The 27,849-nt window shown below is 37.9% G+C and overlaps 1 protein-coding gene across 1 annotated transcript in view; it reads right to left on the minus strand.

Annotated features, from left to right (window-relative positions):
- Positions 1 to 1,333: 1,333 nt before the first annotated feature.
- The window catches only part of ABHD3 (abhydrolase domain containing 3, phospholipase), a 41,098-nt gene continuing 14,582 nt past the window's right edge, over positions 1,334 to 27,849 (minus strand). The window contains exons 4-9 of the mRNA XM_037031793.1: positions 25,099 to 25,144; positions 10,190 to 10,302; positions 6,492 to 6,665; positions 5,368 to 5,416; positions 5,123 to 5,288; positions 1,334 to 2,151 (exon numbers count right to left, since the gene is read on the minus strand). Coding sequence (XP_036887688.1) covers positions 1,973 to 2,151; positions 5,123 to 5,288; positions 5,368 to 5,416; positions 6,492 to 6,665; positions 10,190 to 10,302; positions 25,099 to 25,144 — 727 coding nt within the window. The 3' untranslated portion in view covers positions 1,334 to 1,972. The remainder of the gene's footprint in view (positions 2,152 to 5,122; positions 5,289 to 5,367; positions 5,417 to 6,491; positions 6,666 to 10,189; positions 10,303 to 25,098; positions 25,145 to 27,849) is intronic.

The following is a 27,849-nucleotide window of genomic DNA, read 5'->3' on the forward strand; positions in this document are numbered from 1 at the left end:
TTAATCAGTGTTTTGAGCCTGTATTTCCCAGTGCTGGAGCCCTGGGTTGTGCGGTCTGCCTCGCTCCCCAGTTTTGCCTGGTTTGTCTGCATTTGAATGTGTGACCGCCTGGTCAGCCAACCACCTTGCCCACTGCCACCCTGTGCCTGGGGTCTTCCAGCCACTGCCTGTGTGCCCGGGGTTGGCCCACTGTTGTCTTGTGCACCCCGGGTCCATCAGCTGCTCCCTTGTGTGCCTGGGGTCCATCAGCCACCAGTTTTTTTTTGCTGCAACCCCTCTCCAACCTGCTGCCTGACTCTGCCTCTCCTACTGGTCTGGATGAATGTGTCTATTTTAATTCCTTGGTTGTCGGACTTCTGTGCAGTTCAATTTTCTGTCAGTTCTGGGTGTGTTTTTGTTTCTAGATTTTTGTTGCCTTTATTTTGGTTGTGTGAGGAGGCACACTGTGTCTACCTATGCTTCCATCTTGGCCAGAAGTCTCCCACTGACTGAAAGTGATTACTATTACTGAATCAGAATATATGCTGAAGACCAAAAAGCATTGGTATCATCCATGCTGTCATCCCAGACTTAATTATAGGGGAGTCTACAAGTATTATCAGGAACACTATTAGAAACTCTCTAACTGCTGGCATATTTAGTAAATAATTTTGTGTTAATATGCTTTTTTTTTCTATCTGGTTCTCGTAATGTCTGTGATACCTGGGGCAAAAATATACATATTTTATGAGCAGGTTGAAACAGTAAAATATGAGGGGAAAGATGCTGAATGGTGTGAAAGATATTTCTATTGGCTGGCTAGCCCAATAATCATTGCCAATGCCCTCTCCCTGGCCTGCTTCCACAATTGGGAAAATTCACAGACTTGATTTCCCAGCCTGTTACTCAGCCAGGGTGGCCATGTGACACAGTTCTGGCCAAAGGATATAAGGGCAAATCTTCTGGAAAAGCTGTCACTTTCCCTAAAGGGCAGATGTATCTCTTGCTGAGGGATGGAGATGAAACAGAAAGAGACTGAGTCTTTGATGACACCAGTAAACCCCCACACCACCCCTGGCCTTGGAGTCTTCTTGTGATATAAGATAATTATATCAATATATCATTATTATTAATTCACTGTTAGACAGGCTTCTTGTAGCTGAAAGTATTTTTAATTGGTACGCATGGTGTGAGTCCAATATTCTGGAAACAGTGACTAAAACAATTTTAGTATTTCTTACTAATGCAATTCATGAATTTATCATACATTGCTTTCTAGGGATAACTTTTTTATAGACAAAAACTCACAAAGAAACAATTAAAGTGGTTGAATTTATTTTAATATAATGATATATATGTATGCATATATATATTTTAAAAATAAGCATGTAAACTATAATCATTATAAAACATAAATCCGCCTTAATTTTATATTATTAGAATAAAAGAGCATGTACAGAAGTCAGTCTAACATTGTTGCATTTGACTTTTCAGGTTAGAATACATAAAATATTAGCATGTTGTATTTTATCTTATTTCAGTTTGCATGTTATCATCATTAGGTATAAATACTCTTAGGAATGTGCTACCTTACAACTTACATTCAAATAACCCAAATCTCTCAAGTTATTAAAGTACCATTAAATCATGTAAAATGAATAATCTAAAAAAAAGCCTAAATTAAAACCCTGAGGAATTAAAATATTTTTACACAATAGTTTTGGTTAAGTGCAATTCCATGACTGTACTACTTTATTTAAGGTCATACTTGGTAAGGCATAGTAAAAATAAAATCTACACAAATTACAATCTAAATCTACATTTTATTTCTTGCTACAAAGTTGTTTTGTTTCCTAAAAAAGTAGTTTTTGCATGTCATTTGAGACCTCTTCACCACCTGCTGGCTTATTTGCTTTATATACAGTAGTTAAGATTTGTGCACACTAAGCTGAGTTGCTTTATATGGTGGTTCAGACAAAATGCACCTGAAGAACTACATGTTGGAGAGTTCATGTCCATGCTCAACCATGGCCTGCACAAACTGCTTGAAGACTCGATCCATATAAGTGGACTGCCTTGGCCAGATACCTTCCAGAAAACCAATATGGCCTCCATAAGAAGTAAGGACCAAAGCAACATTAGGATTTTGCTTAGCAGTTTCTATGGGAATAGCTTGGGGTGGGGGGGAGGGTCAGAAGGGGGTAAGAGGAGAGAGAAAAATACATAATTATTACCAATTTTTGGATAATAAGGAAATAAGAAAGAATACATGTCATTATCATTTCCAATCCTTATAAACAAAATGCCATTAGACAAGCAAGTCTTTGTAATGATTATGGCTAATAGAATAAGTTTGACTAATGTATATCAACCATCTACATTCTTATAATAGTTTATGTTTACAATTATGTACTGGACCAAAATCCTGAAAGAATCCACCGAAGTGTTTAATCATAACACAAAAGAACAGGCCCAGTCTTGTTGTGAGAAATTAAAATGAGATATTTCAAGGAATGTGACGCTATAAGATTCCCACTTAGATGTTATACCAAGGAAGAAAAACAACTAATCTTATTACCTTTGTGAGAATTATAAATTTATTGTGTATGAGTTTGGTTAACTTTATGCGAAGTTAGACTCCTTGGGCCAAATAGTGGCTGTATCAATGATTCAAAATTACACATGTGATTTATATAGTAAAAACATTTATAGATAGCAAAAAAAAAGGAATAAAATACTAGTCTAAGTGGTCACGGTGATTATCTTTGGGTGGTGAAAAACACTGGTGACACACTGGCTGGGTGGCTCAGTTGGTTGGGGCATCATCCTGTAAACTGAAAGGCTGCAGGTTTGATTCCTGGTCAGGGCCCATGCTCAGGTTGCAAGTTGGGTCCCCAGTTGGGGCAACCAGTTGATGTTTCTCACATCAGTATTTCTCTCCCTTCCTTTTACTCTCTCCCTCCATTTTACTCTCTGTAAAATCAGTAAGCATGGCCTTGGGTGAGAACACAATCAATCAATCAATCAATCAATAAAAGTATCACCACACCCAAAGTCATATAGATTTTAAAAAAACATTGGTGATTATTTTTTCTTTATATTCCTTCCCTGAATTTTTATTTATAGCCAGGAAAAAGGAAAACTTTATTTTGAAATTATAGTGGCTATATTTAAATAATTCACCCATAATGAGAGTCTTTTTATATGCTCTACAAAATCTACCTGAGTAAAAACTTGACTCTAAAGGATACGAATTAGAGTTCAAACAGTGAAAATGTTTTGATTTAAGATCTATAACAGATCCCAACCTGGCACAAGGTGTTTCAATTTGATAGCCTAAATCTCACCTCCCTAATTAAAATAACATGGTTGATGCGATAATTAGACTCTCATATCTTGGGCAGAGTCGTAGAGGTAAATGAGCTAACTATAGGTCAGATTTCCCCACCCCACGCCTTTCTAACGAAGGGAAAGAAGCTAACATACTGTAAGGAGAACTGAACTACTTCTAAGACAGACCTGCTGCTGTGCCTAAGTTGTCTGTCCAGATAGTACTCCAAATTTGACCCCTCACAATACTCCCTACATCTAGGCCCAACAAGGCAAGTTCTTGTCTAAAAGGGGTCCTGAACTCAGGTCCTCAGGCAGCCATACGTAAAAATGAACATCTACCTTCGGATGAGATGTGGGAGGGGCAGGGGATATGACTGACACTGTTTTTCTTTTCTTTTTTGCCTCACATTAAGGCTTAGATTTAGAGTGCTACATTTACTTGGAATGGGATTATTAAGAGCCCCAGCTGTATACTCTGAATGCACCCTGCAATTTCTAACATTGAAAGTTACAGTCATGTCAGGAGAACAAAAGGCTGTCCACATTGAGTCATGTGAAAGATGCTGGCTGCCTTCCCTCTCAGAATGCAGACAATTGTCCACTATTTCAGTGTTGCAAGACTATTTTAAGGGCTTGGGAAAGAATAGGAAATAGTGAGTTTAAACTTCAACCAAGTAGGTCAGGCTAAATGCTGGGAAATTTTTGTTGGTATGAGAAGGGTCAGTGAAATATAAAAATAGATGGAAAATACTAGACTTCCTTAAGTCAATGGATAGGCTAAACAATCACCATGTAATTCAGTTCATATTAAAGTTTACAGTTTCATTTTCTGATTTGTGGTCAAAGGCCAAAAGTTCCAGTCATCTAATGTTATCCATCATTAATCATAAATCACATACCCCCTAAATCACATAAATCACATAAATAATACCCCCTAGAGAGATGACAGGTGATTTTTTCTTACATACTTTGGGGAATTTTCTGAAAACTAGACAATACATATGTTTTACGTTTGCAGTCAGAATAATTTTTTTATGAAGTAGTTGGGGGAAATGTTTTAGAGCATTTAGGGGTAAATAGGGAGAAAAAGTTTTGTATAAATCTTTGTGATGTTTTATTGAAAAAAAACTAGAGGTCAAGTTTACTAATTCTTAAGATAGTATGGTTACTTCTAATTATCTTATATTGCTTCAATGTATGAACACATACATATATTTATGAACACATATATATCTTTGTTACCAAATTCCATATTTCTTGAATTAAGAGCAAATAAGTTGGGCATAATTTTCTTTTATACAGTATCCAGAGGGAAGACAAAGACTTTTTCCTTCAAATATGACTTTAGAATCTGTATGTGCTACACTCATTAAGATATTCAGACACCATGTTATACAATCTTAAATTGTCTTCCAGGTTAAAAGGGGAGAAATATTCTAAAGTCTTTCAGCATAAGAAGGAACTTCAGGAAGAAGAGGAAAGTGATGACAATGTACTTTTGAGGCAAAGATACTGTAATATACATTGTCCAAAGAACAATGTATTTGATGAGAAGGAAAGGTTATACAAATGAGAACAAGCAAGATATTAAGAGTCATAATTTGTTCTCATAGTGGACTAGATAAGGGCCTATGACAACATTTAAAGTAATCTGGTAACTTTAGATACTAAATTATGAGTTATCTACTTTTTTGTTTAATGCAGTGGGAAACATTATAAGACTGACATTTTACTTCTTATTACTGTGTTTTATTTCAAAAAACAATATTTTAAAAACAGTTAACTCATCTCATAAAGGTGTTAATCTTACCATGACTGGGTGAAAAAACATCATCCACAGAATTCAGACACAAGACTGGAATCCCTACTGATTTTAGTCTCCGATTCGGACTGGCATCAGTATAATAATCATCAATTGTTCGGTATCCAAACATGACTGAAGTGAATCGCTTATCAAACTCTCTGATGGATTTAGCCTGAAAAACAAAAACATGTTAAAACTGTTCTCAGGATCAAAAGAGAAAATAAAAGTATTACATAGAGTTCTTCTCCCACCTTCATGACGTGATCCATGTCGATCTGTTTCACGAACATATGCCGGTGCCTGGAACAAAAGAATTTCAGAAGTGAAAAAGTAGGGTCATTCTCATCTCAAACATACCTAAAATACGTAGTAATAAGCCTAGCGTAGGGCAACAAGTTGGTATTCAATAAGTATTTACTTAACCAGACATAGCAGGAATACACTGATATTGTCCCAAAGACATATGAGAGTCATCAAAAAATAAATGGAAACATATTCCATTTACAGAAACAGTGTGGTTTTTTTGCTACCATACTATTTTTTAAAAGATTTTATTTATTTATCTTTAGAGGGGAAGGGAAGGAGAGAAGGAGAAAAATATCAATGTATGGTTGCCTCTCGTGGGTCTCCTGCTGAGAACCAGCCCAAAACCCAGGCATGTGCCCTGACTGGGAATTGAACCTGGATCAGCTGGTTCGCAGGCCTGCGCTCAATCTACTGAGCTACACCAGCCAGGGCGCTACCATACTGTTTAACTGTTATAAAATACACAGACAGTTCCAGAAAAACCAATGCAAAGATGGTCTTTTGGTAATATTAAGAACTTGGAGGACTGAGAATATCCAAGTGAACTGAATTCTTCTAAGCCTCTGAAACATACTGAAGTAACATGGTTCCTTAAATATTGTCAGCACATACTGAAGGAGGCATATTATTTAGCACTGAAAACACAATACTTCTTACTACTTAGGAGAAAATGAGGTACTGAAAATATTGGCAACAAGTAGAAAACCCTGGGAAACGGCTCATAATGTTACTCAGCCCACTGGATACCAATGTTTTTAGTCTCTCAGAATAATTTAGAGCAGTGGCAGAACAATGACCTTCACAGTGGGGGCCCACACCCTAGGGGTTGTGCAGGGAATCCACTGGGGCACCGAAAGAAAACATTAGAACTTTCATCTATATCTTGTTTATACTTCAAATATTTTTACTTTTGTATACATTTCTAATATAAAGAATATTTGGTGGAGTACTAATGCATGTAATGTAACATAAATATATATATATTAACAGTGCTATGCTTTAAAACTTTCTATTGTTGGGGCTTACAATCCCCAAATTTTGGAGATAGCAGGTTTTAGAGATGACTCACTTATTAACTGAAGACTGGAGGCAAGTTGTCAAATAATAATTAAAAAGCAGCCAGTTCAGTGGTTTCTCCAATGACTCTGAGCAAGCAAAAGTATTCCATCCCACTGAAAACGTTGCAGCTGCCTTCAAAGGAGTTTTCCGCCCCATTTTGCCCAGGTAATTTAGAAGCAGCATTCTAAAATGAGAAACAGAAAACTCAGTGATGAATTTGTTATTTCCCTCAAAACATCCTATTTTCTAACTATGGACTTTATAAACTATGGGGGAGAAAAACATAAACCAGTGTTTAAAGTACTTTATCTTGGAAAAGCAGGCAAGTATCTTCATTCTCTTCTTACATTCAGTCATATACTTGTTTCTTTTGCAGTCGACTGTATTGTGAGTGGGACGAAGCGTATAGCGATGGCTTATATAAGCATCCTTCTATAACGTAAAACATGAAGGCTCCACTGTACAAGTGTTTTTGTTTTTTCAAAATGATATTGGAGATTTATTAAAATTTTGCAAATCCCTGCACTCCAGCCTCCAGCTGAATATTTAATTTAGTATGTGAGGGGTGTTTCAGGCAAAGTTTTTCTATCAAGGGCTACGGAGTAAATGTTTTGGGCTGGGGTGGTGCGGTTATAACCTCTGCTGCAACCACTTAAGCCTGCAATTGCAAAAACAGCCGTCCACAGCCAATACATAAGTAAATGGACACGGCCACGATCCAATAAAACAGTTTATACCTACACTGAAATTCAAATTTCATATAACTGTTGTGTCATAAAATATTCTTCTTCTTTTGTTTTTTCAATTATTTAAAAACATAATAACCATGATTAGATCTTGGTCTGCACAAAAACAGACAGCTGGTCAGATTTGGCCTGCACACTATGGTTTTTCAACCTTTGGCATGGATGAAAACTCACAGAAGGGGAGGTACTCAAATGTGGCTGCACGTTGGAATCACCTGGGGAGTTTTAAAACTATTATAGAGTCTGGGTCTCACCCTCAAAGATTTTGAAGAATTGTTCTGGGTGGCCATTCTGATTGCCTCTGCATACTTGTACCAGATAGAAAGTCTCTAAAGGCTTCCTTAGTCTAGTCAGATTTTCTGAGTCAAGGCAGAGCGATTGGCCTGTAAAGTAATTAGTTTTCTCCTTCCTGCTATGTATCCTTACTTCCTACCACATAGTTTCCTCTTTGTTCTATCAATTTTCCTGATTCTACCCTGTTCTAACCTATTTCGGTTAAAGAGACAAGTATGGAGTTTAACATAATATCAATGTTAGAAATCTAAGTTTAACCTTGCTAGGAGAAACGATGATGTCCTGAATTTTGCTTCTCATTCTAGCATTTTTCACTCTTTATTTCTCCAATTGCCTAGGTTCTGAAATGCAAGAAATGGGTAAAAATTCTCATTCATTTTTTCCAACCCAAATGGCTTACTGAGTGAATGTGATGAGGTTTTAGATTTTAAAAATGGAGATTTCATTATAGTTTTAGAAAACTATAATGACTCTTTGTATACAGTATGTGGTTCACTAAGCCATTTAAAGGGTTAATGGTTATGCTTCTGCAAAGGGTTCATTTATGGTCCTCATTTTGGTGGCCCTCTTTTTTTGGCTGAAGGTCAGAAACTTCTAGGGGGCTGAATAATGGGCAAATTGGAAAGGGTGGAAGGAAAGCCATCAAAAGTAGTACCAGGAGTAGCTATGGCCAAGTAGTGGCTAGAGAACTTCTTGGTTATTACTCAGGAGCAAAATAATGTCAAGATGTTACCCCCAAAAGCATCATGTTATTAAACGGAAAAATGACTCCATTTATTCACCCCTCAAAAAAGATAAAAAGAGGGAGAGAGTGAGATAGATAGAGAATCCATTAATTAAGAGACTTAAAAGGCATATCAACCCCAATGTATGGATTTTATCTGGCTCCCAACTCTACAAGTTACCCAACCAACCAACCAACTGACAACTGAGTAAATGTGACAGTGACTAAATATTTGATAATATTTAGGAATTATTGTTAGTTTTGTTCAGGTATGATAATGACATTGAATATTTGTTTTTTAAAGAGTTGTAGAGTTACTTACTGTGAATTTACCAATTTATTGAGAGACTAGAATCAGTCTGGGTCTATAGCAGCCTTAGCTCCTTGGTTAGACTCAGTTCTGGTTCAAAGCTCCTACTTGACTCCCGGCATCACAGGCTTGAGGATTACCCCAGTCTAAGGGTTGGGGAGGGCGGGCACTGGGCATAAAGATTTTGGACAGATGCTTTTGTCTGGTGCACTCCAAAAGAAAAAATGTGTCACGCTGTATAAAACACATCCCCAAGTGGTAAACTGACTTGGGAACGTGTCTCAGTGCTAGGCAACTACAAAGGGTGCTTCCTTTGAACAATTTACAAGACATTAATATTCAACCAGCTGCAAAAGCTAATGGTCAAGTTCTGCCTTTGGGCACCAAGGATTCAATGTGACATGAATAGGCATTTCCCAGGAGCTTCTGAATAGAGAATCTGGGCCTGTTTATGTAAGGTCTGGCCTTAAAAAAGTCAAGAATTTATAAGATTAAGGGAAAAAAGTTCAGCTGGCACCCTGTCCTTTTAGGTTTGCATTATGGGACAAAGGAAACAAAAGCAAAATTCTGTCCATTAAGCACCATTCAGAGATTCTGCCTAGGCTTTCTGTATTGATTCAGATTTCTCCCTTTAGTAGGTCAAGTCAGACCTTCCATACTAATGTAAGAAACGTATTCTTTTCTCGTTAGTTTATGTTTATCAGAATCTAAAAAGGTGTTTAAAGCCTATTTTTTAGAGTCTATCATTCGTAAAAGCTGTTCATTTTCAAATAAATATGCTCTTAAGATTATCTGAAAATTGACAATTAATTCAATTATAAAATTAAGAAAAAATATTTTATATCTTGCGTTGATTTTAAAGAATATTTTTGGACAATGGTATAGGGAATCTGAAGTTCCAGATAATAAAAAGTTTGGATTTTATTAAGTATCACTACAACAAAAAATATAAACACTACTAGTAGAGATGAACCTAAATATATACATGGTATAAGAGTTCCAAAAAAAACCCCCAATGTAATTGTAAGCAGCACAACTTACAATAATATTCATGTGGTTAAAATTTCAGCTGGACTAAGGAGCTAACAAAATTTACAGTTTCTAGGACAGCATTGCAGGGTAGGTCCGTCTGCCCAACAACCAAACCAAACCAACCAACAAACAAAACCACCACCAGAAAAAAAAGTTTTTAAAGGTCTCTTCAGTTAGAGAGAGCAATGATTACTTCTATGGAGAGAAGTGATTACTTCTAAGATTGAAGTGATAAAAGTTATGCTACAAATTCAGCTTCCTGAGTGGTCCAGGAGAACACAGGTACAGGGCCAGCTGGGAGTACATCAAGGAATCTAAAGGTTAACATGGAAGCTACCGAATAATGGAAATAAACTTCATGGGGTTCAGACAAGCCTTCACGCTCATAAAATACCCAATACTCCAAGGAGATACTTGTGTCCTTTTCACTGCAGAGACCAGAAGGTGAGGAAAATATTAAAATTCACCCGAATTAAATCCTTCATTCATTGAATCTCATGTGGTAGAATATGATAAAAATAACAAAACATTTATTTTTAAGTGTCTTTGTAGCAGTCAGTAAGACCACTTCCCTCAGATATTTTAGAAAGGAAAAACCTTACCCTCCCATTGAAACCCCTGCTGCCAGGAAAGGAGCCGAAGGGTACAGACTGTGTACATGGTGAATAACTGTCTCCAAATCTTCTGTGTTAGCGCAACAGTAAGTCCTTGGTGTCTGTAAGCAGTGACAGGTAAAGCACAAGATTTAAAATTGTGAGGCTCATGGTTTGTACAATGCAAAAATGTTGAAAAGAGCAAGAAGTCGGGGAAATAACCTTTGTTTGCACATATTATGAGTAATAAAAATTTATCATTTCCCTATCTTGCAGTGCACATATGTTATTTAAAATCAATGCTAGTCAAGTTGGCACTAACAAAAAGACTCATGTTGTTAGACCCTCGCAAGGGAGGGAGGCTTGACAGAAATGGGCAAGACCAATACAAATACCTTAAATGAAACAGATACACAGTACCCTACTCAGATGTGCCTCTTACTAAACAAGAACGGAGTCAATTTAGGAAGAAAATGTGGAGAATTACACTTTTTAAAAAAAAAATAGAAAACAACCCCTATGCCTGACAGAGTAATTCTTTATTTAAAAAAACAAACAATTAAGCAAATAGAAAAGGCTTTTTAATAATGTCACAAAAATTTTAATTTGCAGCTCATTTCTAACTGGAGAACTGTCTTTTCTATTACGAGAGCTGTCTACCAGTGAAGGAACGTGGTTTTCTGGCACTGTCTTGTCTAGATAAGGCAATATCCAGTCTGATCTATTAACTAAATATATTCTTTTGCAATAATATGTACACACAGCCCCAGCCTCACCACACTGAAACAGACACTTAAAATGTTAAAATACGTAAAGCTGATTATACTTCAATACATAATGCATTTAAACAAATGGTTTTCATGTCCTCAGCTTCATCAACAAAGACTCTGTTTCTAGTAGAAAAGTTTCACAGATGCATTATTTGAGATGTGGGAGGAGAGGGCAATCTTGTCTGTTGAATATGTGTGAATGTGCATATGAATAAAGTTTATGTGAAATAAAATTTAGTAACAAAAAGAGGACTCTGGCATTACTCTAATAGGAATACTGAAAGCAGTTATCTGCCCCACCCCAACTACAGTGTTCCAGTCAATCATGATCACTGTAAACTGTGACCACAGGGTGAAGGCGTATCACCCACCATTCAATCACTGATGAGTAGTCTAAGAAAATCACAATTTTCAATGATCCTTCCAATTAAACTTAAGACCAAAACACTACCTATTGCCTACTGTCATCTTTTTGAGACCTGCAAATATGGAGCTCTGCAAAAGAGAAATGTTAACCTAACAGCATTTATAATGGATAACATTTATTGAATACTAAATTTGTGTCCACAAAACCATAAAGGAGGTCCTATTATCACATTTATTTTATAAACAGGAAACTGAGTTTAAAGAAGTTTAACTCCTGTAACACCTGAACAGCTGACTAAACTGAGATACTTCAAAAATACCTTGTGATTAAATGCATTTGAGTGACACAAATTCAGTGCAAAGTCTAAATAGAACAGCATCTACTACTATGCTCATTCATAGTGACTGCAGAATTTGTCACAAGAATTTACATGAAAATATCATTCTTACTTGGCATTTTTATTACATGTGAATTCTCTTCACACTGAATATAGCTTTAAAGTTTCTGAATTATTTATGAACAAGTCACCAAAGTGTACTCTTGTCATGCAGGTTTTAAGTGAAGTATGTATGCCCATGTATGTACAACACACATGTACACACACACATGACCACACAGAATTAGGGTACAAGAAAAATGGTCTGTGAAAAATTATTAGAATCAGAAAATCTTCATAGAATCAGAAAATCTTAATGCCAGGAAGGACCATAGACAGCACCTGGTTCTTTATTTACACATGATAAAATTGAGGCTCAGCACAATTAAGTAATTTGCCAAATGTCAAAAAGCAGCAGAGCCTGGGTTATATGCTTGTAAAAAATAAACATTCTTACAAAGCACTGGAATTTCATGAGGTGCTTAGTAAACAAATTAATATCAAGAACCCTCAGATATAGGAACTTATTTTTCCCTAAACCTTTTCCTTCAAGTGGATTGCGTTGAGACCGAAACTGAAAATATTGGTGTTGGCAGAAGTTGCCAGAGTGCTGAAACTGAGCACTCCCAGGGCCCTTCCAGTCTGATCCACTTCCTGCCCACTGCTGCCTCCGTTTCCCCTATGGCACTATCCTGCTTTCCATTTCCTGCCCAGTTCCTGTCATTATTCACACAACCCTGAATGTGGTTATTCACTTCCAAAAGTTGTGTCTTAGGCCTGCATCTGCTTTTCTGGTTAATACCCAACTCCTGAAGGTCTTACCTACCATCAAACCACCTCCATGCAATGACTAAACTGAAATCTTCACTCTTTTCTTTCTCCTGAACTCTAGATCCAAATTTCCAAGTTCTAGCAGTCAACTTCACTGTAATGTTGTTTCAGTACTTTAAACTCAAAATGCTCAAAAGTAAACCTTTTTCTCTTCACAAAGACTCAATGCTTCTCCTAATTTCCCATATTTCTATAAGTGACTCCTATATTTTCCTAGTTAAAACTGTAGGTGACATTGCCCTCTCACTTTCCCTGACCCTCATAGCTAATAAACTGTCAAGTCTTATGGCTTCTTTCTTCTCAGTATCTCTTGCAGCAAACATAGGAGACCCCTTCTTTCAACTCTAGTAAAGGCTTGGTATATTACATTCTCTCAGAGTGGGCTTTGGTACAGTATGTGAATGCAAGTTGCCAATTTGGAAGATGATACTAGGAAGCACCAGTAAGGGGGTGATGAAGTGAGTCAGGAGGGGTAGCAAATCAATAAATAATATGTTACCAAGCAAGTTTGTGGTTGTTGGCAACTAGGACTCAATACTCCTGGACACTTTGGCAGGCAGTGCTGAATATGGCTCAAAATTACCCCAACCAAGTAGCTGTTTCCTTTAGCCATTTCTTGAAGGCTGTTCTTGGAGGAAGTTAACTCCTTGGCACTTCTTGGTCTGCCCTGAGCACAGGTTCAGAAGGCTCCAGTAGGTAGAGAAGGCCCCCCCGTCAAAACAATGTGAGGGCTTGCAGTTGAAAGCAATAGGTAGGCAAGCATAGGTATGGTAAGTAGCAGGAGATAAGAGGGTGGCAAGAGTATGGTACCAACTGTGTCACCTGGCTTTACCAGGCTTTTTCCTCTCTCACCTGGACTACCCCAATAACCTCTTAACTGGTTAACTCCCAGCCTTTGCTGATAACCATCTCAAATTGCACCTCCTTAATCTGACAGTGATGTCATATTAATCTTTCTAAAGAACACTTCCAGCATTAATTATGACAGTATTTCTGCTTAATATTCTTTGTTAGCTTTCCACTGACAACTGAATTAAGGGCAAATTCTTCTGCCAAGTGTTCAAAGCCTTCAACAACATGCCAAGCAATCTTTGCACCTCTGTATTTTACTATTTCTCCATATGTATGAATTCAAGTCAATGGAACAGCGCTGGTCTTTTGACTTTAGAGTTCTTAATCTCCTTGAAGTGAAGAACTGTCAACTCTGCCTTTCGAAATCGTGTTTTGAATAAATGCCAGGCAAAAGGTAATACTTGGGTCTCAGTCTCGAAGATGTCACAGGTTTTTCCAGTTCTGCCCCTAATCGTCTTGGACAGCCTGCTCCTTGCTTGATCATATGTGAGTCTCTCTCTGTTATTGTTCCTCTATCTCTGACAGTCAATAAATACTTGTCAAATAGAACTGAAACACATGAACTGAAAATGAGAAGACCTGATCACTAACTTTTGATATGCAAAACTATGTGGTTATATAACACAACTTCCTGCTACTTGATGGCCTCTGACAGGGCACATCATATGTCCTCTTTCTTCCCAGGACTTGAGTCTCATTGAAGAAAGGATTCATCCAGGACACACAGTAAAGATACCCATGGAGGCAATACATTGAATTGGTAGACCCGGGAGAAATCATCTTCAGGTCTGAAAATCAAACTAGTAGATTTTTAGGCAAAAAAATGTTAGTTAATTCTCAGTTGCTGGGGCTACTAATGCAACAAGCCACTATCTTATTGCAGCAATTCCTATCTTTTTCAATGTTTCCAGAGTCAGACCTAATCAGGAACAGGATAAAGAGAGACTTGGCAGAATTCAGCTGGGTGGTGAAAACTACTGTTAGAGAGGGGTGAAAATGGAAAATCTGGAAAAATGCAGAGAATCTAAATGATAGATAACCTTCCAGCAGATATTTGGGCATAAATACTTTATAAGTTAGAATAATTCAACATAATTACAAACTAAGATTATTTAAATTGTTGAACTGCAACTATGATCAGAGAGAAAAAACTGTATTTTGTTGAAGAGAATAAAGAAATAAAATAAATTCTTAATTATTCATATATAATAGATGGGAAAAGAATAAAGCATGTATTTTATATTTATCTACATATAATATCTGATTTATCCTTTTAGTCAACTTCCAAAAAAGAAGACAAAATAATTTCTGCCTAAACGGAAAGAGAATTTTCTTTCTTAAAAAAATATCTTATTGATTATGCTATTACAGTTGACCCATTTTTTTTCTCCCTTCTATTTCCCTCCACCTTGCACTGTCCCCCTCCCACCAGCATTCCCCACTCTTACTTAGTTCATGTCCATGGGTTATACATACAAGTTCTTTGGCTTCTCCATTTTCTTTACTATTTTAACCTCCCCCTGTCTATTTTGTACCTACCACTTATGCTTCTTATTCCCTGTACCTTTCCTCCCATTCACCAGCCCCCTGTCCCTCCCCTCTGATAACCCTCCATATGATCTCCATTTCTGCGATTCTGTTCCTGTTCTAGATGTTTGCTTAGTTTGTTTTTGTTTTTGTTTTGTTTAGGTTCAGTTGTTGATCATTGTGAGATTGTTGTCATTTCCTTATTCATATTTTTTTATCATCTTCTTTAGTCTCTTTAACATTTCATATAATAATGGCTTGGTGATGAGGAACTCCTTTAACTTGACCTTATCTGGGAAGAATTTGTCTGCCCTTCCATTCTAAATGATAGCTTTGCTGGATAGAGTAATCTTGGATATAAGTCCTTGACTTTCATGACTTGGAATACATCTTTCCAGCCCCTTCTTGCCTGTAAGGTTTCTTTTGAAAAATCAGCTGATAGCCTATGGGCACTCCTTTGTAGGTAAACTGCCTCCTTTTCTCTCTCTGCTTTTAAGATTCTCTCCTTCTCTTTCATTTTGGGAAATGTAATTATGATGTGCCTTGGTGTGTGCTTCCTTGGGTCCAACTTCTTTGGGACTCTCTGAGCTTCCTAGACTGCCTAGAACTCTATTTCTTTTGATAGATTGGGGGAATTCTCCTTTATTATGTTTTCAAATAAGCTTTCCATTTTTTTTTGCTCTTCCTCTTCTCCTTCTGGCACCCCTATGATTCGGATGTTGGAATGTTTAAAGTTGTCTCAGAGCTTCCTAAGCCTCTCCTCATTTTTTTGAATTCTTGTTTCTTCATTCTGTTCTGGTTGAATGTTTATTTCTTCCTCCTGGTCCAATTCATTGATGTGAGTCCCGGTTTCCTTCCCTTCATTGTTGGTTCCATGTATATTTTTTTAAATTTTACTTCGCATAGCCTTCACTTCTTTCTGTATTTCATGACTATCCTCAACTGTTTCTGTGAGCATCCTGATTACCAGTGTTTTGAACTCTATATTTGATAGATTGGCTACTGCTTCAGTGCTTAGTTCTATTTTTGGAGCTTTGATCTGCTCCCTTTGGGGCCGTATTTTTTTCTTTCCACATACCTGTTGCATTGTAAGGGGTGGAGTCTTAGGTATTCAACAGGGCAGAGCAACCCACTTTGCTGTGTTGTGGTGCTATATGTGGGGGAGGGGTCCAAGAGGGAACAGTGCTACTTGCTTAGCTCTTGGCGTCAGGAAAGAGAATTTTCTTGTCCTGGTTTAGAAGTCATTTGTTTAACAATGCAAATTTCACCAATTTTTTTTTGGTGTAGAAAAAAATTTAAATTCACCATATTAATCAGGTAGCCTGCTTTTCCCTAGCTATTCTGGGAGGAGATTCATTTGCTAATCTATAGAAGTCATAACGCAGAACGCTTCTCTCAATGAGGGGTTGCCACATATTCAATATTGAACCAGGGCAGTTAGGATTTTAGTCTTCTGTCCAGTAAAATGACAACTTAAAAACACTTAAAATTTTTAAAAATAATTTAAAATACATACTTATGTCCTCATAATGTCTAATAATCACCAGGTGTTTACAATATTTTATTTTACGGTTTTCCTCCCTTAAGTATTTAAAGATCTGTACTCTATGTGATAAGATGTTGCTTAAATAAACTCATGGAGATATAGTGCCCTCTTGAAAAAGAAAAAAGGATAAATCCTTCTACAATAGGACTAATGATGCTGTTTAATTGATATCTACAACGTGTTTTTATTGTTGCTTTTTGGTTTTTTTCTACCCACCCCTGGTTCTGTACTTAGTGATTTGCCCAAATTGTCCTTAGGAAAATTGATTTTATTTTTGGAAGATGAGTTTGTTAAATAAGGAGTCATAGAAAATAAACGTATGCATGTATAATTAAAATTAGGACTTTAATGAATAACCATTTCACCTAGTCATTGATAGACATATGAAATGACCAAGTGTCAAAATTTGCCTGAAATTTTAATAATTTCTTAAAATAACTTAAATAGCTATTTGTTGCTATTTCTTAAATAGCAACAAAGCGAAGGACCCCGGGAGACATCCTGGCTGACTCGAAGGCTAAGACAGCCTTTGTGCCATGTTCCCACCAGTGTTTGACATGGTCATGGTGCATGCTTTCGCCGCTGCACAGTTATAGCAATAAAGAAACACATTTGCGTTAGCGGCTTAGAGCAGGTTGACTAAAAAGAGAGGAGTTACCCTTGGTCCATGCTCCTAAGAAGCAAATCTCATGTTCTGCATGGCTGGATTTGGGTCCAGAGGTGGCACACCAGGACCAGAGTTCTAAGGAAAGCTGCCACATCTAGAACTATCCACCACCTTGGTTTTTAGCCCTGCCTGTACATTAGACTCACTGGAGACTGTTAAGACACACTACAGACACCTAGACTCACTGCTGCCCCAGACCAAATGAGTCAGAATTTCTGGGGAGGGGACCCAAGGACCAGTATTTTTTAAAGCTTCCCAAGAGGATTCTAATGTGCAGCCAGGGTTGAGAACCAAGGACTTGAAGAGAATAAAGAAATAGGGTGAGAGGTGAGCCAGAGAGAGGAGGAGGCTGCAATGTTAAGAATGATAAAACCTATATAGTGTTAGAATATACTGGGTTATGGAGGACCTAAGCCACCACCTTTGCTGGAACAAAGAAGGTATGTGTCACTAGATAAATACCTGACCTTGAGATTTTTATTATCAGAAGCAACTGAGGCATAGCTGCAGGCACCCTTTTGGAAACAGGTTGAATCCTCACTGCCCGTCCCCCCTCCCTCTAGTATTTCCCAGAGGCAAAGGCCATAAATCTCCCAGACTTTCTGGTGCAGAATCAGCCATCCCTGAGCAGAGGACATTGTCTTGCAAACACCTATACCCAGGACACCTGGGGCAGGTCAGAAGGGTGACCCACCCTCCGCAGGGGGGTTTCTGCTACACACCCTTCTACCCTTAACAACCCTTCTACCCTTTCCCTTGCTGCTGCAGTCTGCTCAGGCTCGGCCTGCCTGATCACAGTGTCTTGCCCTGAATAAAAGCCTTTAATTAGACCTTTTTGGCTCCAGGGCCTATATTGGCCACCTCAGCTACCTAACATGTAGAGACTTGGAAAGAGGGAAATGCAATTCCACAGGGATTCTTTGCAGTGCATAGGGAAATACGGCAAGTCCTCAATTAACATCATCAATAGGTTCTGCAATTTTAAGCAAAAGGACATATAATGCAACCAATTTTACCACAGGCTAATTAATATAAACAAGACTTAAGTTGCTATGCCATCTCATGTATATTATAACAAAATGGCATTGAATGGAATGATGTTATTGGAGGACCCGATGTACTGCCAAATATCTCACACTTACAGGATCACCTGGCATATATTAAGCATTCAATAAGCAGCAGCTAGCTATTAAAGTACTGATTTTTTCTTCCTAAAATTCTTTATTTAAACATTCTTTTTCTTTTATTTGAAAATTATTTAACTACTGAGAATTATAAAATCCTTCATATACCCACTACCACAATGGTTGACATTATTTAACTGGATCTATCCAGTTAATGTGAGGAGAAAATTCTAAAGGATTCAATGCATTCATACTCACATTTGACTGAACTCCATCTTCTAGGGTTGTTTTGATGAAGTGGAGGGAAGAGGGAGAGGTTATTTTGGGAGCATTTAGGAAAGGGCAGACTTGGATGGGATACAATGGTGTTTAGTAGGAAGGTTTTTGGTGTGGGAAAGAAAGTGCTAGAAGGTACTAGAGTGACAAACGAATTGTGCCCTGGCTGGCCTGGTCCTATACACTCCTCCTCCCTCAGACTGTAAATGATAGGGGAACTCAAGACTCTTCAGTTATAGGTGATAGGCTGAAGTGACTAATACATGTGGAAAGCTGTTATTCCAGAAACTAGAATGCATGACCTACGTGACTTCAGGAGGTCCACAAGCAATTCAACTTTTGTGGCTCAGGAGGTCTGTGGAATTGGTATCTGAGCCTTTGTGTTCCCTTCCTGGAACACAGCGGCTCAGTGATGCAGATAAAGAATTGCTGATCCAGCAGATGAAGAAATACTAGGAAAACTGCAGCAGGACTGCAACTCTTATCTGATTAACCTTCTCCCAAACTGCTTGCTTACCCTTTCCTTCTCCCTATGTTAACGTGGTTTTTGAGGGTACATAGCCTTCCCAGATCACCTGCACCTGAATAAAGCAACCATAAAGATTCAATCCTTGTCTCTACTTATTGGTTCTGGTAGTGACAGGCAGCACAAATGCCTATTTCTCTGGTTTCATAAGATGGGAGAGAAGTCCTTAATCCCTTCTGAATGCCTCCTTCATAAAACAAAGCCCATGATAGGACAGAGCTCTACACCCAGCTACCCCATTAACTTCCATGAAAAAACGAAGGTTGAAAAGCTCAGTGGAAATCAAGAACAGATTTCTCTAGATCTGAGTCCTTAATTAAACACTAAAACCTTTGTTATTTCTACCTAGTTGAAAACCTTCATTATTTCTACCCTGAGATTTTCAGCCTGACTTGACTTATAACCAGTGCTGAAAGGCACACATTCTACTGGTCAGTTTGAGTTCCTGCCATCAGCTTTATGACCTCAAGCCTGCCTCTCTCCTCCAGTGGCATCCTCCTCTGTAAAATGAGGTTTTAGGATTAGAGGATCTCTGAAGCAGAGGATCTCTGAAGCAGATACTTTGTGCTTTGAGTACAAAGTATCAGTCCAAGGTGATATCAGGGGCTGGTCTCACAACATAAGCAAGCATGCTGCTTCTCTCACCAGGACAGTATTGCTATGAAAAAAAGACAAAATCTCCTCACCAAAATAGTGTGCTTGGAAATGAAGTTCATTTATATCTAACTGCAGCCCCTCCTCTTGTCAGGGACTGCTAAGTCAGATAGTCTAAGAAGTGGAAGTTGGTCTACAAACCACCCTTGAAGCAGCACTGCCTTAAAGTACATTCCAGTGTCCAGTCCCATGCTGGCACCCCCTCACCTGCTGAACCAGCTCTTACTGCAATGGGAAAATGCCTGAGGGAGGCTTTTCTAAAAACAGCTTTATGAGTCATGATTCACATACCAGAAAATTCACCCATTTAAAAGGTACAATTCATGGTTTTTGGTATATTCAGAGTTGTTCAACCTTAAGTACAATTTTAGGACATTTTCATCACCCCCAAAAGAAAACTCCTACCATTGCAGTCACCCTCCTTCCCTAGCTTTAGGCAACCACTAATCTACTTTCTCTCACTGCCTACAGATTTGCCTATTCTTAACATTTCACATATGTGGAATCATATGATCTTACATTCCTTCCTTGGCTTCCTTCCCTTAGCATGTTTTCCAGGTTCATCCATGTTGTAGCATGTATCGGTACTTCATTCCATTTCTAACGCTGAATAATATTCCATGATATGGACTTGCCACATTTTATTTAACCATTTATCCATTGATAAGCATCTGGGTTTTTTCCACCTTTTTAAAAAAATCCTCACCTGAGGACATGCTTATTGATTTTAGAGACAGGGGAAGGGAAGGAGAGAGGGAGAGAAACATCGATGGGAGAGAGAAATATTGTTTGGTTGCATCTTTAGACGCCCCTACTAGGGACCAAACCTGTGACCTTCTGGTTTATAGGAATAACACTCCAAACAAATAAGCCACAACAGCCAGGGCTCTACCTTTTGATTAATATGAATAATGCTCCTATAAATATGTGCATATAAGTTATTACATGAATATATATTTTCATTTTTCTGGGGTATACACCTACTTGTGGATAATACAGTAGCTCCATGCTTAACTTTTTGAAAAACTGCCAGACTATTTTATTTTTTCAATTAAAAAAACTTTCAATTACAGTTGACATTCAATATTATATTAACTTCATGTGTACAGCATAATGGTTAGACATTTATGCAACCTACGTAGTGATCCTACCCTGGCCTGCCCTCCCCCACCACAAGACTTGTCTCTTCCCGCTGCCAGGCTATTTTCCAAAGTGGCTAGGAGGCTTTTTCTTGCTGGGCCCAGGCACACAGAAGTCTGTATGACCCTGTAACCAAAAGGAAGGGGCCCCTATGTGGCTTTCAATGAGCTCAATTTTGGCTGAATTCTTTGTAAATGATCATTCCTAAAGTAAACTGGAAACATGACAGTTCACAGAGTAATTGTGAATTACTTTCTGGATCTCTATCCTTGAAAATCAGTCTGCAGAGAACAAAAAGACACCAACTATTCCAAGGACTCCAAGAACCCTGTGGAAATATCTGGGGAGAAGTGTACTGGGACAAGACCTGTCTCCTACACCTAACAGCCCCAGGGGGACCAATGTGCAGGCTTCTCATCCTAGTGAGCAAGGCTTTTGGCTTTTGCTCAACGCTGCAATGACTAATTGGAAATGAGGACAATATAGTGGTGGAAAATTTCTACTTTACTGCTTTGCAGGAGCCATAGTAATCCCTATAAATTCTAAGTATGTCACCAATATATTTCAGCAAACCTTTTACTTCTGCATAGAAGTAATTGAACTGCTTACTCTAAATTCCATTTTACCTTTTCTAGCTCTTTTGGGTTCATTTCAGTTAGTCAGTTCCTCCCTGTTTGATCTTTGCTGATTTTCATCTTTTTTTTAAATTGTTATTTTTTTTATGCCGAAGCTACAGTCTTCCTTTCTGAGTCTGAGCTACATTGAATCCTTTCTGGAACAAGTATAAATAAATATAGGGTTCCTCTAGTCTGAAACAGTAATTGTTCATAGCGCTAAGGCAGAAGGAAGAAGGGTTATCAAGGGACCTAAATATTAAAGTTAGCTCTAATAATCAATAATGTAATCCATTAGGATATAAAAAGTATATATTAAATTAAAATTAATTCCCTTAAATTTCATTTAAAGCAATTTTTCTAAAAAAATATAACATAGGTACACTTTGGTCACTTTACATTCTTATTCTGTATTAAGTTATATTACATTAGTCTCTTTGATACAGATATTTGCTGGGGATACCAGTTTATCAGGACTCACCCCAGTGCACACCGTATGAGAATCCAGAGACCACACTACTCTTATCTCCACACTTAGAACTCAGTGAATGCTTGAAAATTTATACTATCCCTTTGTAAGAACTCAAAGTACTCTTGGAGATTTTTCAAAAATCCAATTAAAGTTTATGGATAAACATTACTGGGTTGCTGTCGTCTTCCAAAGGTAATTTCCAATGAACTTTCAATGCTGAGGGTAGAAGCTTTTTCAAGCTTCCTCATTCCTACTCCCGGTGTTCTAAGATGCTATCTGGTCTTTCCCCGGGGCTCCACAAACTGTCCCTAAGCGATTTCAGTCACTCCCAAGTTCCAATTCCAACTGCACACTGACATTCTGTTTCTCTCTGTAGCCTGTACAACTTTCCTGGGAGCCAATCTAGCACATCCAACTGTTTAATAGAAATTTCCACCTGGATGATCTAAAAGCACCCAAAACATCTAAAACTGAATTTATTTTTATTATACCAAACCAAAATCTCATAAATTCTGCTAAATTCCCTATTTCAGCAAATACCAGTGCCTTTTACCAGTCCACCAAGCTGGAAATGTTAACCTTAACCTTGACTCTCTCATAATTACTAATCTTTCTATCACAAGAATACCTCCCATGAATACCTCTCATTTTTGTTCTTTCCCCTTCCAGTCTCCTACCTTTGATCTCAAACTCTGGGTAGGTCTATAGAAACCGTTTTCTAACTGGCCTCCAAGCCTCCCTACCCCTCCATCTCTTTTCCTTTTTTTTTTTTTGATTTTATTTATTTATTTTCAGAGAGAGGGAAAGGGAGGGAGAAAGATAGGGAGAGAAACATCAATGTGTGGTTGCCTCTCATGCACCCTACACTGGAGACCTGGCCCACAACCCAGGCATGTGCCCTGACTAGGAGTCAAACCAGTGACCCTTTAGTTCTCAGGCCAGCACTCAATCCACTGAGCCACACCAGCCAGGGCTTCTGTCTCTTTTCTACACACTGCTTTAAGATCTCTTTCTAAGACATGACCACGATCAAGTTATTTCATATGTCAATTATACCTCAATAAAACTAAATTTCAAAAAATGTCTAAGATTCAATACTAGGATCCAGGGAATACTACACATGACTCTTCAAAATTTGGTCCTACCCCTTTTAAAATGATTCCCATCACTTTCTGAATAACAAGAAGGAGTATAGCATAACAGTCAAGAACATATACACATAATTGGAGTCCTGGCTCTGAATTTCATGGCTAGGGCAACTTATTAACATATTTGCATCTGATTTTCTTCCTCTGGAAAAGGAGGATGATGGTGGCTAAATCACTGGATTGTTTCTCTTGCTGAACACTAAGTATGAAAAGACATACATTCTAAGGACTCAATAAATATTAGATAAAATTATCATCATTATCCTTTCACAAGTAAGTACTTGCTATTTCATGTTCTTTTTAAAAGAATTTTTTATTGTATTTTTTTCCTCCAGGTACTTTAATTCTTTGTTCTTTTTGCTGAGAAGGCTTCTCTATACCCTCTCCAGTTTCAGTACCATAGCTGTCAAGATCCTACTCAAATTTACTTCCACTACAATGTTCTCTGACCTCCTCTTTATTCTCTGTAGCCTTAATAAATCTTCCCAGTTACACTTAGCACTGTATTGCACATATCTTTCTGTATCTGACTGTCTCCTGTTAATTAATTTAAAGCTGCTAAGGGTCATGTCTAATAATATGTACACTCTGCATTCTACTGCCTCGTACAGTGCCTGATTTAATAAGCATACAACATAGCTTGGCTGAATGAAGAGATCCTTTTCCTTCACTTTTTTTAAAAAATACATTTTATTGATTATACCATTACAGTTGTTCTATTCCCCCCTTCATTCCCTTCCCCCCGCACACTCCCTCCCCCACCATTCTCCCCCCTTAGTTTATAACCATGTGTCTCAAGTTCTTTAGATTCTATATTTCCCCCACTATTCTTGCCCTCCCCCCTATCTATTTTCTACCTACTGTCTATGCTATTTTCTGTACCTTCGCCCCCCTTCTCCTCCTCCCACTCCCCTGTTGCTAACCCTCCATGTGTTCTTCATTTCTATGGTTCCACTCCTGATCTAGCTGTCCTCTTGGTTTGCTTTTGTTTTAGGTGTGGTTGTTAATAACTGTGAGTTTGCTGTCCTTTCACTGTTCATATTTCTTTTCCTTCACTTCATGGGACCTAATGGAGTTTACTTTGTAGCATGCTACTTCCTTGAGAGGTTTAGACCATGTCTTCCCATCTTTGTATTCTTGAAGTATGTAGAAAGATATATAGCTGACAAGAGCTGCTCACAAAGAATTTGCTTGGTCCAGGTCACAGTGGCAAATTCAAATCTTTCCCTTTAGAGTGCCTACCATTTGTCTACAAGAATCCTGAAGGGCTGCAAAAATAAGGAAGTGGGATCCTTCACATCAAAGTATTTGTTATGAGTCACTTGGTGAAGACCATATACACTTTCTAATGTTAGCCTTTAAAATCACATGATCTTGATTCCTGCCAAGGCTTAAACTACTTTAAAGCAAAGAGAGAGAGCTCTTTGCCCTCCCCCACCCCACTGTGTTCTCATGAAGTACCAGCATTAGTAACATAATTGTAACTTTTTATCTTTAGCATGACTAACTTAATTATCGTCTTAATAACATTCTCTATCAATGACTCAAAAAGTTCCTTTCAATTCTGATAGAATTGCCTTTGACCTGTTGAAATAGTGAGGCTCTAATAGTTGAAAACCTTTCAGAAAATTTTAGTGAGTGTAACATTTCTCATTCCAACTCTCAGGTTTAACATCAGATAGTGCTGATTTTCTAGGAGATGCAAAAACTTCTATCAACACAACACACACAAAAAATAGGGGTTAGAGAGAAAAAGCTGATTTAAAACATTTTTCTCCATGTAAACTTTGATGGGCAAATAGGCATGCAACACAGTGGATCTACTTCAGGACAAAGTAAATTTCTAAGTAACACTGTTCTAGTTAATAGGTTTTGTACTACTTAATTATTAAAGACAATATGTTTTACATTAAAAATAATGTAGATAAATATCTGTTGATATTAGATACAGTAATTACAAAAGTTAAGTTATAAAACTAAAAATTATTATTTTAAAAATTAAGTTGTTATTAATTTAAATTTACTTACCAAGAGATTCTCCCCTGCCATTCCTCTGTTGTTAAAAACCACACATCTAAAACAGGAAAAATGTTTGTTATTTTTACACATAATTCTAGCTCAAAATATATTATCAAAATCATCTTATTAACACTGTTTTAGAGTACTAAAAGATTTTTAAAAATCTGTTCCAAAGACATGAGATTGACCATTTTCCTAAATGCCTGAAAATACATTTCCAGTTCTCTAAATTCAATAGATGGGTTCAAATCAGAAAAGTATATATTGGAGGACTTTGGCAAAGATGGAGGTGAAGGTAGATACACTTTGCCTTCTCACATAACCAAAAGAAGGTCAACAAACAAACTTAAAAACAAAAAATAACCAGAACTGCTAGATAATCAAACTGTATGGAAGTCCAATAACCAAGGAGTTAAAGAAGAAATATTCATCCAGACTGATAGGAGGGGCGGAGACAGGCAGCTGGGGTGGAGAGGAATCCCAGCAAGGCGGCAGCTGTAGGACCAAGTGTTCCCACATCTGTGTGCGAATAAACCAGGAGGAACAACTGGGGAGTGTGGCAAATTGCGCAACCCAGGGTTCCAGAGCAGGGAAATAATGTTTTAAACCTTTGACTGTACAAACGTGTGGGGGTTGTGGCAGCAGGAGAAACTCCCAGCCTCACAGAAGAGTTCCTTGGAGAGACCAACCAGGCCCTAGAACACACATAAACCCACCCACCCAGGAATAAGCACCACAAGGACCCAATTTGCTTGGGGGTAGCAGGTGAAGTGACTGAAAGCCAGCTGAGAGAAGAGAAGTGGCATTCTTCCCTCTTGGACCCCTCTCTCACATACAGCACCACAGCACAGCAAAGTGGGTTGCCTGCCCTTGAGAACACCTAAGGCTCTTGGGTGTTCCTGCCCCTTACCATGTAACAGGAGTGCAGAAAGACAAAATATCGCCCAAATAAAAGAACAGATGAAAGCTCAAAAAATAGAACTGAGTGATGAAGAAAGAGCCAACGTATCACATGCAGAGTTCAAAACACTGGTAATCAGGGTGCCCACAGAAATGGTTAAGTATGGTCACAAAATACAGGAAGAAGTGAAAGCTATGCACAGTGAAATAAGGAAAAATATACAGGGAACTAACAGTGAAGGGAAAAAAACTGGGACTCAAATCAGTGATTTGGACCAGGAGGAAGAAATAAACATTCAACCAGAACAGAATGAAGAAACAAGAATTCAAAAAAAATGAGGAGAGGCTTAGGAACCTCTGAGACAACTTTAAACATTCCAACATCTGAATCATAGAGGTGCCAGAAGGAGAAGAGGAAGAGCAAGAAGTTGAAAATTTATTTGAAAACATAATAAAGGAGAACTTCCCCTATCTATCAAAGGAGTAATAGACTTCCAAGATGTCCGGGAAGCTCAGAGAGTCCCAAAGAAGTTGGACCCAAGGAAGCACACACCAAGGCACATCATAATTACATTACCCAAGATGAAAGAGAAGGAGAGAATCTTAAAAGCAGCAAGAGAAAAGGAGACAGTTACCTACAAAGGAGTGTCCATAAGACTGTCAAAAGAAATCTTGAAGGCAAGAAGGAGCTGGAAAGAAGTATTCAAAGTCATGAAAGACAAGGACCTACACCCAAGATTACTCTATCCAGCAAAGCTATCATTTAGAATGGAAGGACTGATAAAGTGCTTCCCCTATAAGGTCAAGTTAGAGGAGTTCATCATCACTAAGCCTTTATTATATGAAATGTTAAAGAGAGTTCTCTAAGAAAAAGACCAAAACTGTGAACAGTACAATGATAACAAATGCACAGAAATTAACAACTGAACCTAAACAAAAACAAATACAAAACAAACTAAGCAAACAATTAGAACAAGAACAGAATCACAGAAATAGAGATCACACAGAAGATTATCAGTGGGGCGGGGAGGGGGAAGAGTGGGGGAAAAGATACAGGGAATAAGACGTATAAATGGTAGATACAAAATACACAGGGGGAGGTTAAGAGTAGTATGGGAAATGGAGGAGCCAAAGAACTTGAATGTATAACGCATGGACATGAACAAAGATGGGGAGGGAGGGTGCCAGGTGGAGGAGAATAAAGGAGAGAAAAAAAATGGGCCAACTGTAATAGTATAATCAATAAAATGGATTAAAAAAAAGAAAACTGTATATTGAAGTAATGTTAAAATTTCCTACCAAAGCAGAATTTTTTATCACTTCTTCCTATGCATATGTGTAGGGCTTCAATAAATGTTATTAAAACAATTCTAAACACAAGTCAAATTTAATTGTTTTTGGTTCAAATTAAAAAATCCTCTACCTATTTTATATGTAACATTGATAAGTATCTATTCCACACTGAGAAATAACTCTTGTTCCACCAAGGCTCAGCAAACAATGATATTAGAATTTTACTTGAGGTGAAAACATTATCACAGGTGGAGCTGAAAGGAGCCTGGCACCTGCACTGGTAAAATAGGCTCCCACTGTGCTACTTAGGGGAGGAAACACTTCCTGTATTTTCTATAATCCCATTTGGCTCACCTAGGTCAGCGGTCACAAGAGAAGGGCTCAGAGCAGTGTTGGGTCATGGTAGGCATACGACAGTTAGCTATTAGTAGCAATGATTTATTGTGCCATGCTAGCTTTAACAAGTCATACTAAATTTAAAATATTTAACTATCATTGAACTTTTGGTCAGCCATAACCCCAGATATGTATTTTGTCTTATCCTCAAACAAAATCCTGACTTGCATC

The sequence above is a fragment of the Sturnira hondurensis genome, unplaced genomic scaffold (assembly GCF_014824575.4).
Source record: "Sturnira hondurensis isolate 20B ecotype Veracruz unplaced genomic scaffold, ASM1482457v3 Scaffold0001872, whole genome shotgun sequence".
Lineage (NCBI taxonomy): Eukaryota > Metazoa > Chordata > Mammalia > Chiroptera > Phyllostomidae > Sturnira > Sturnira hondurensis.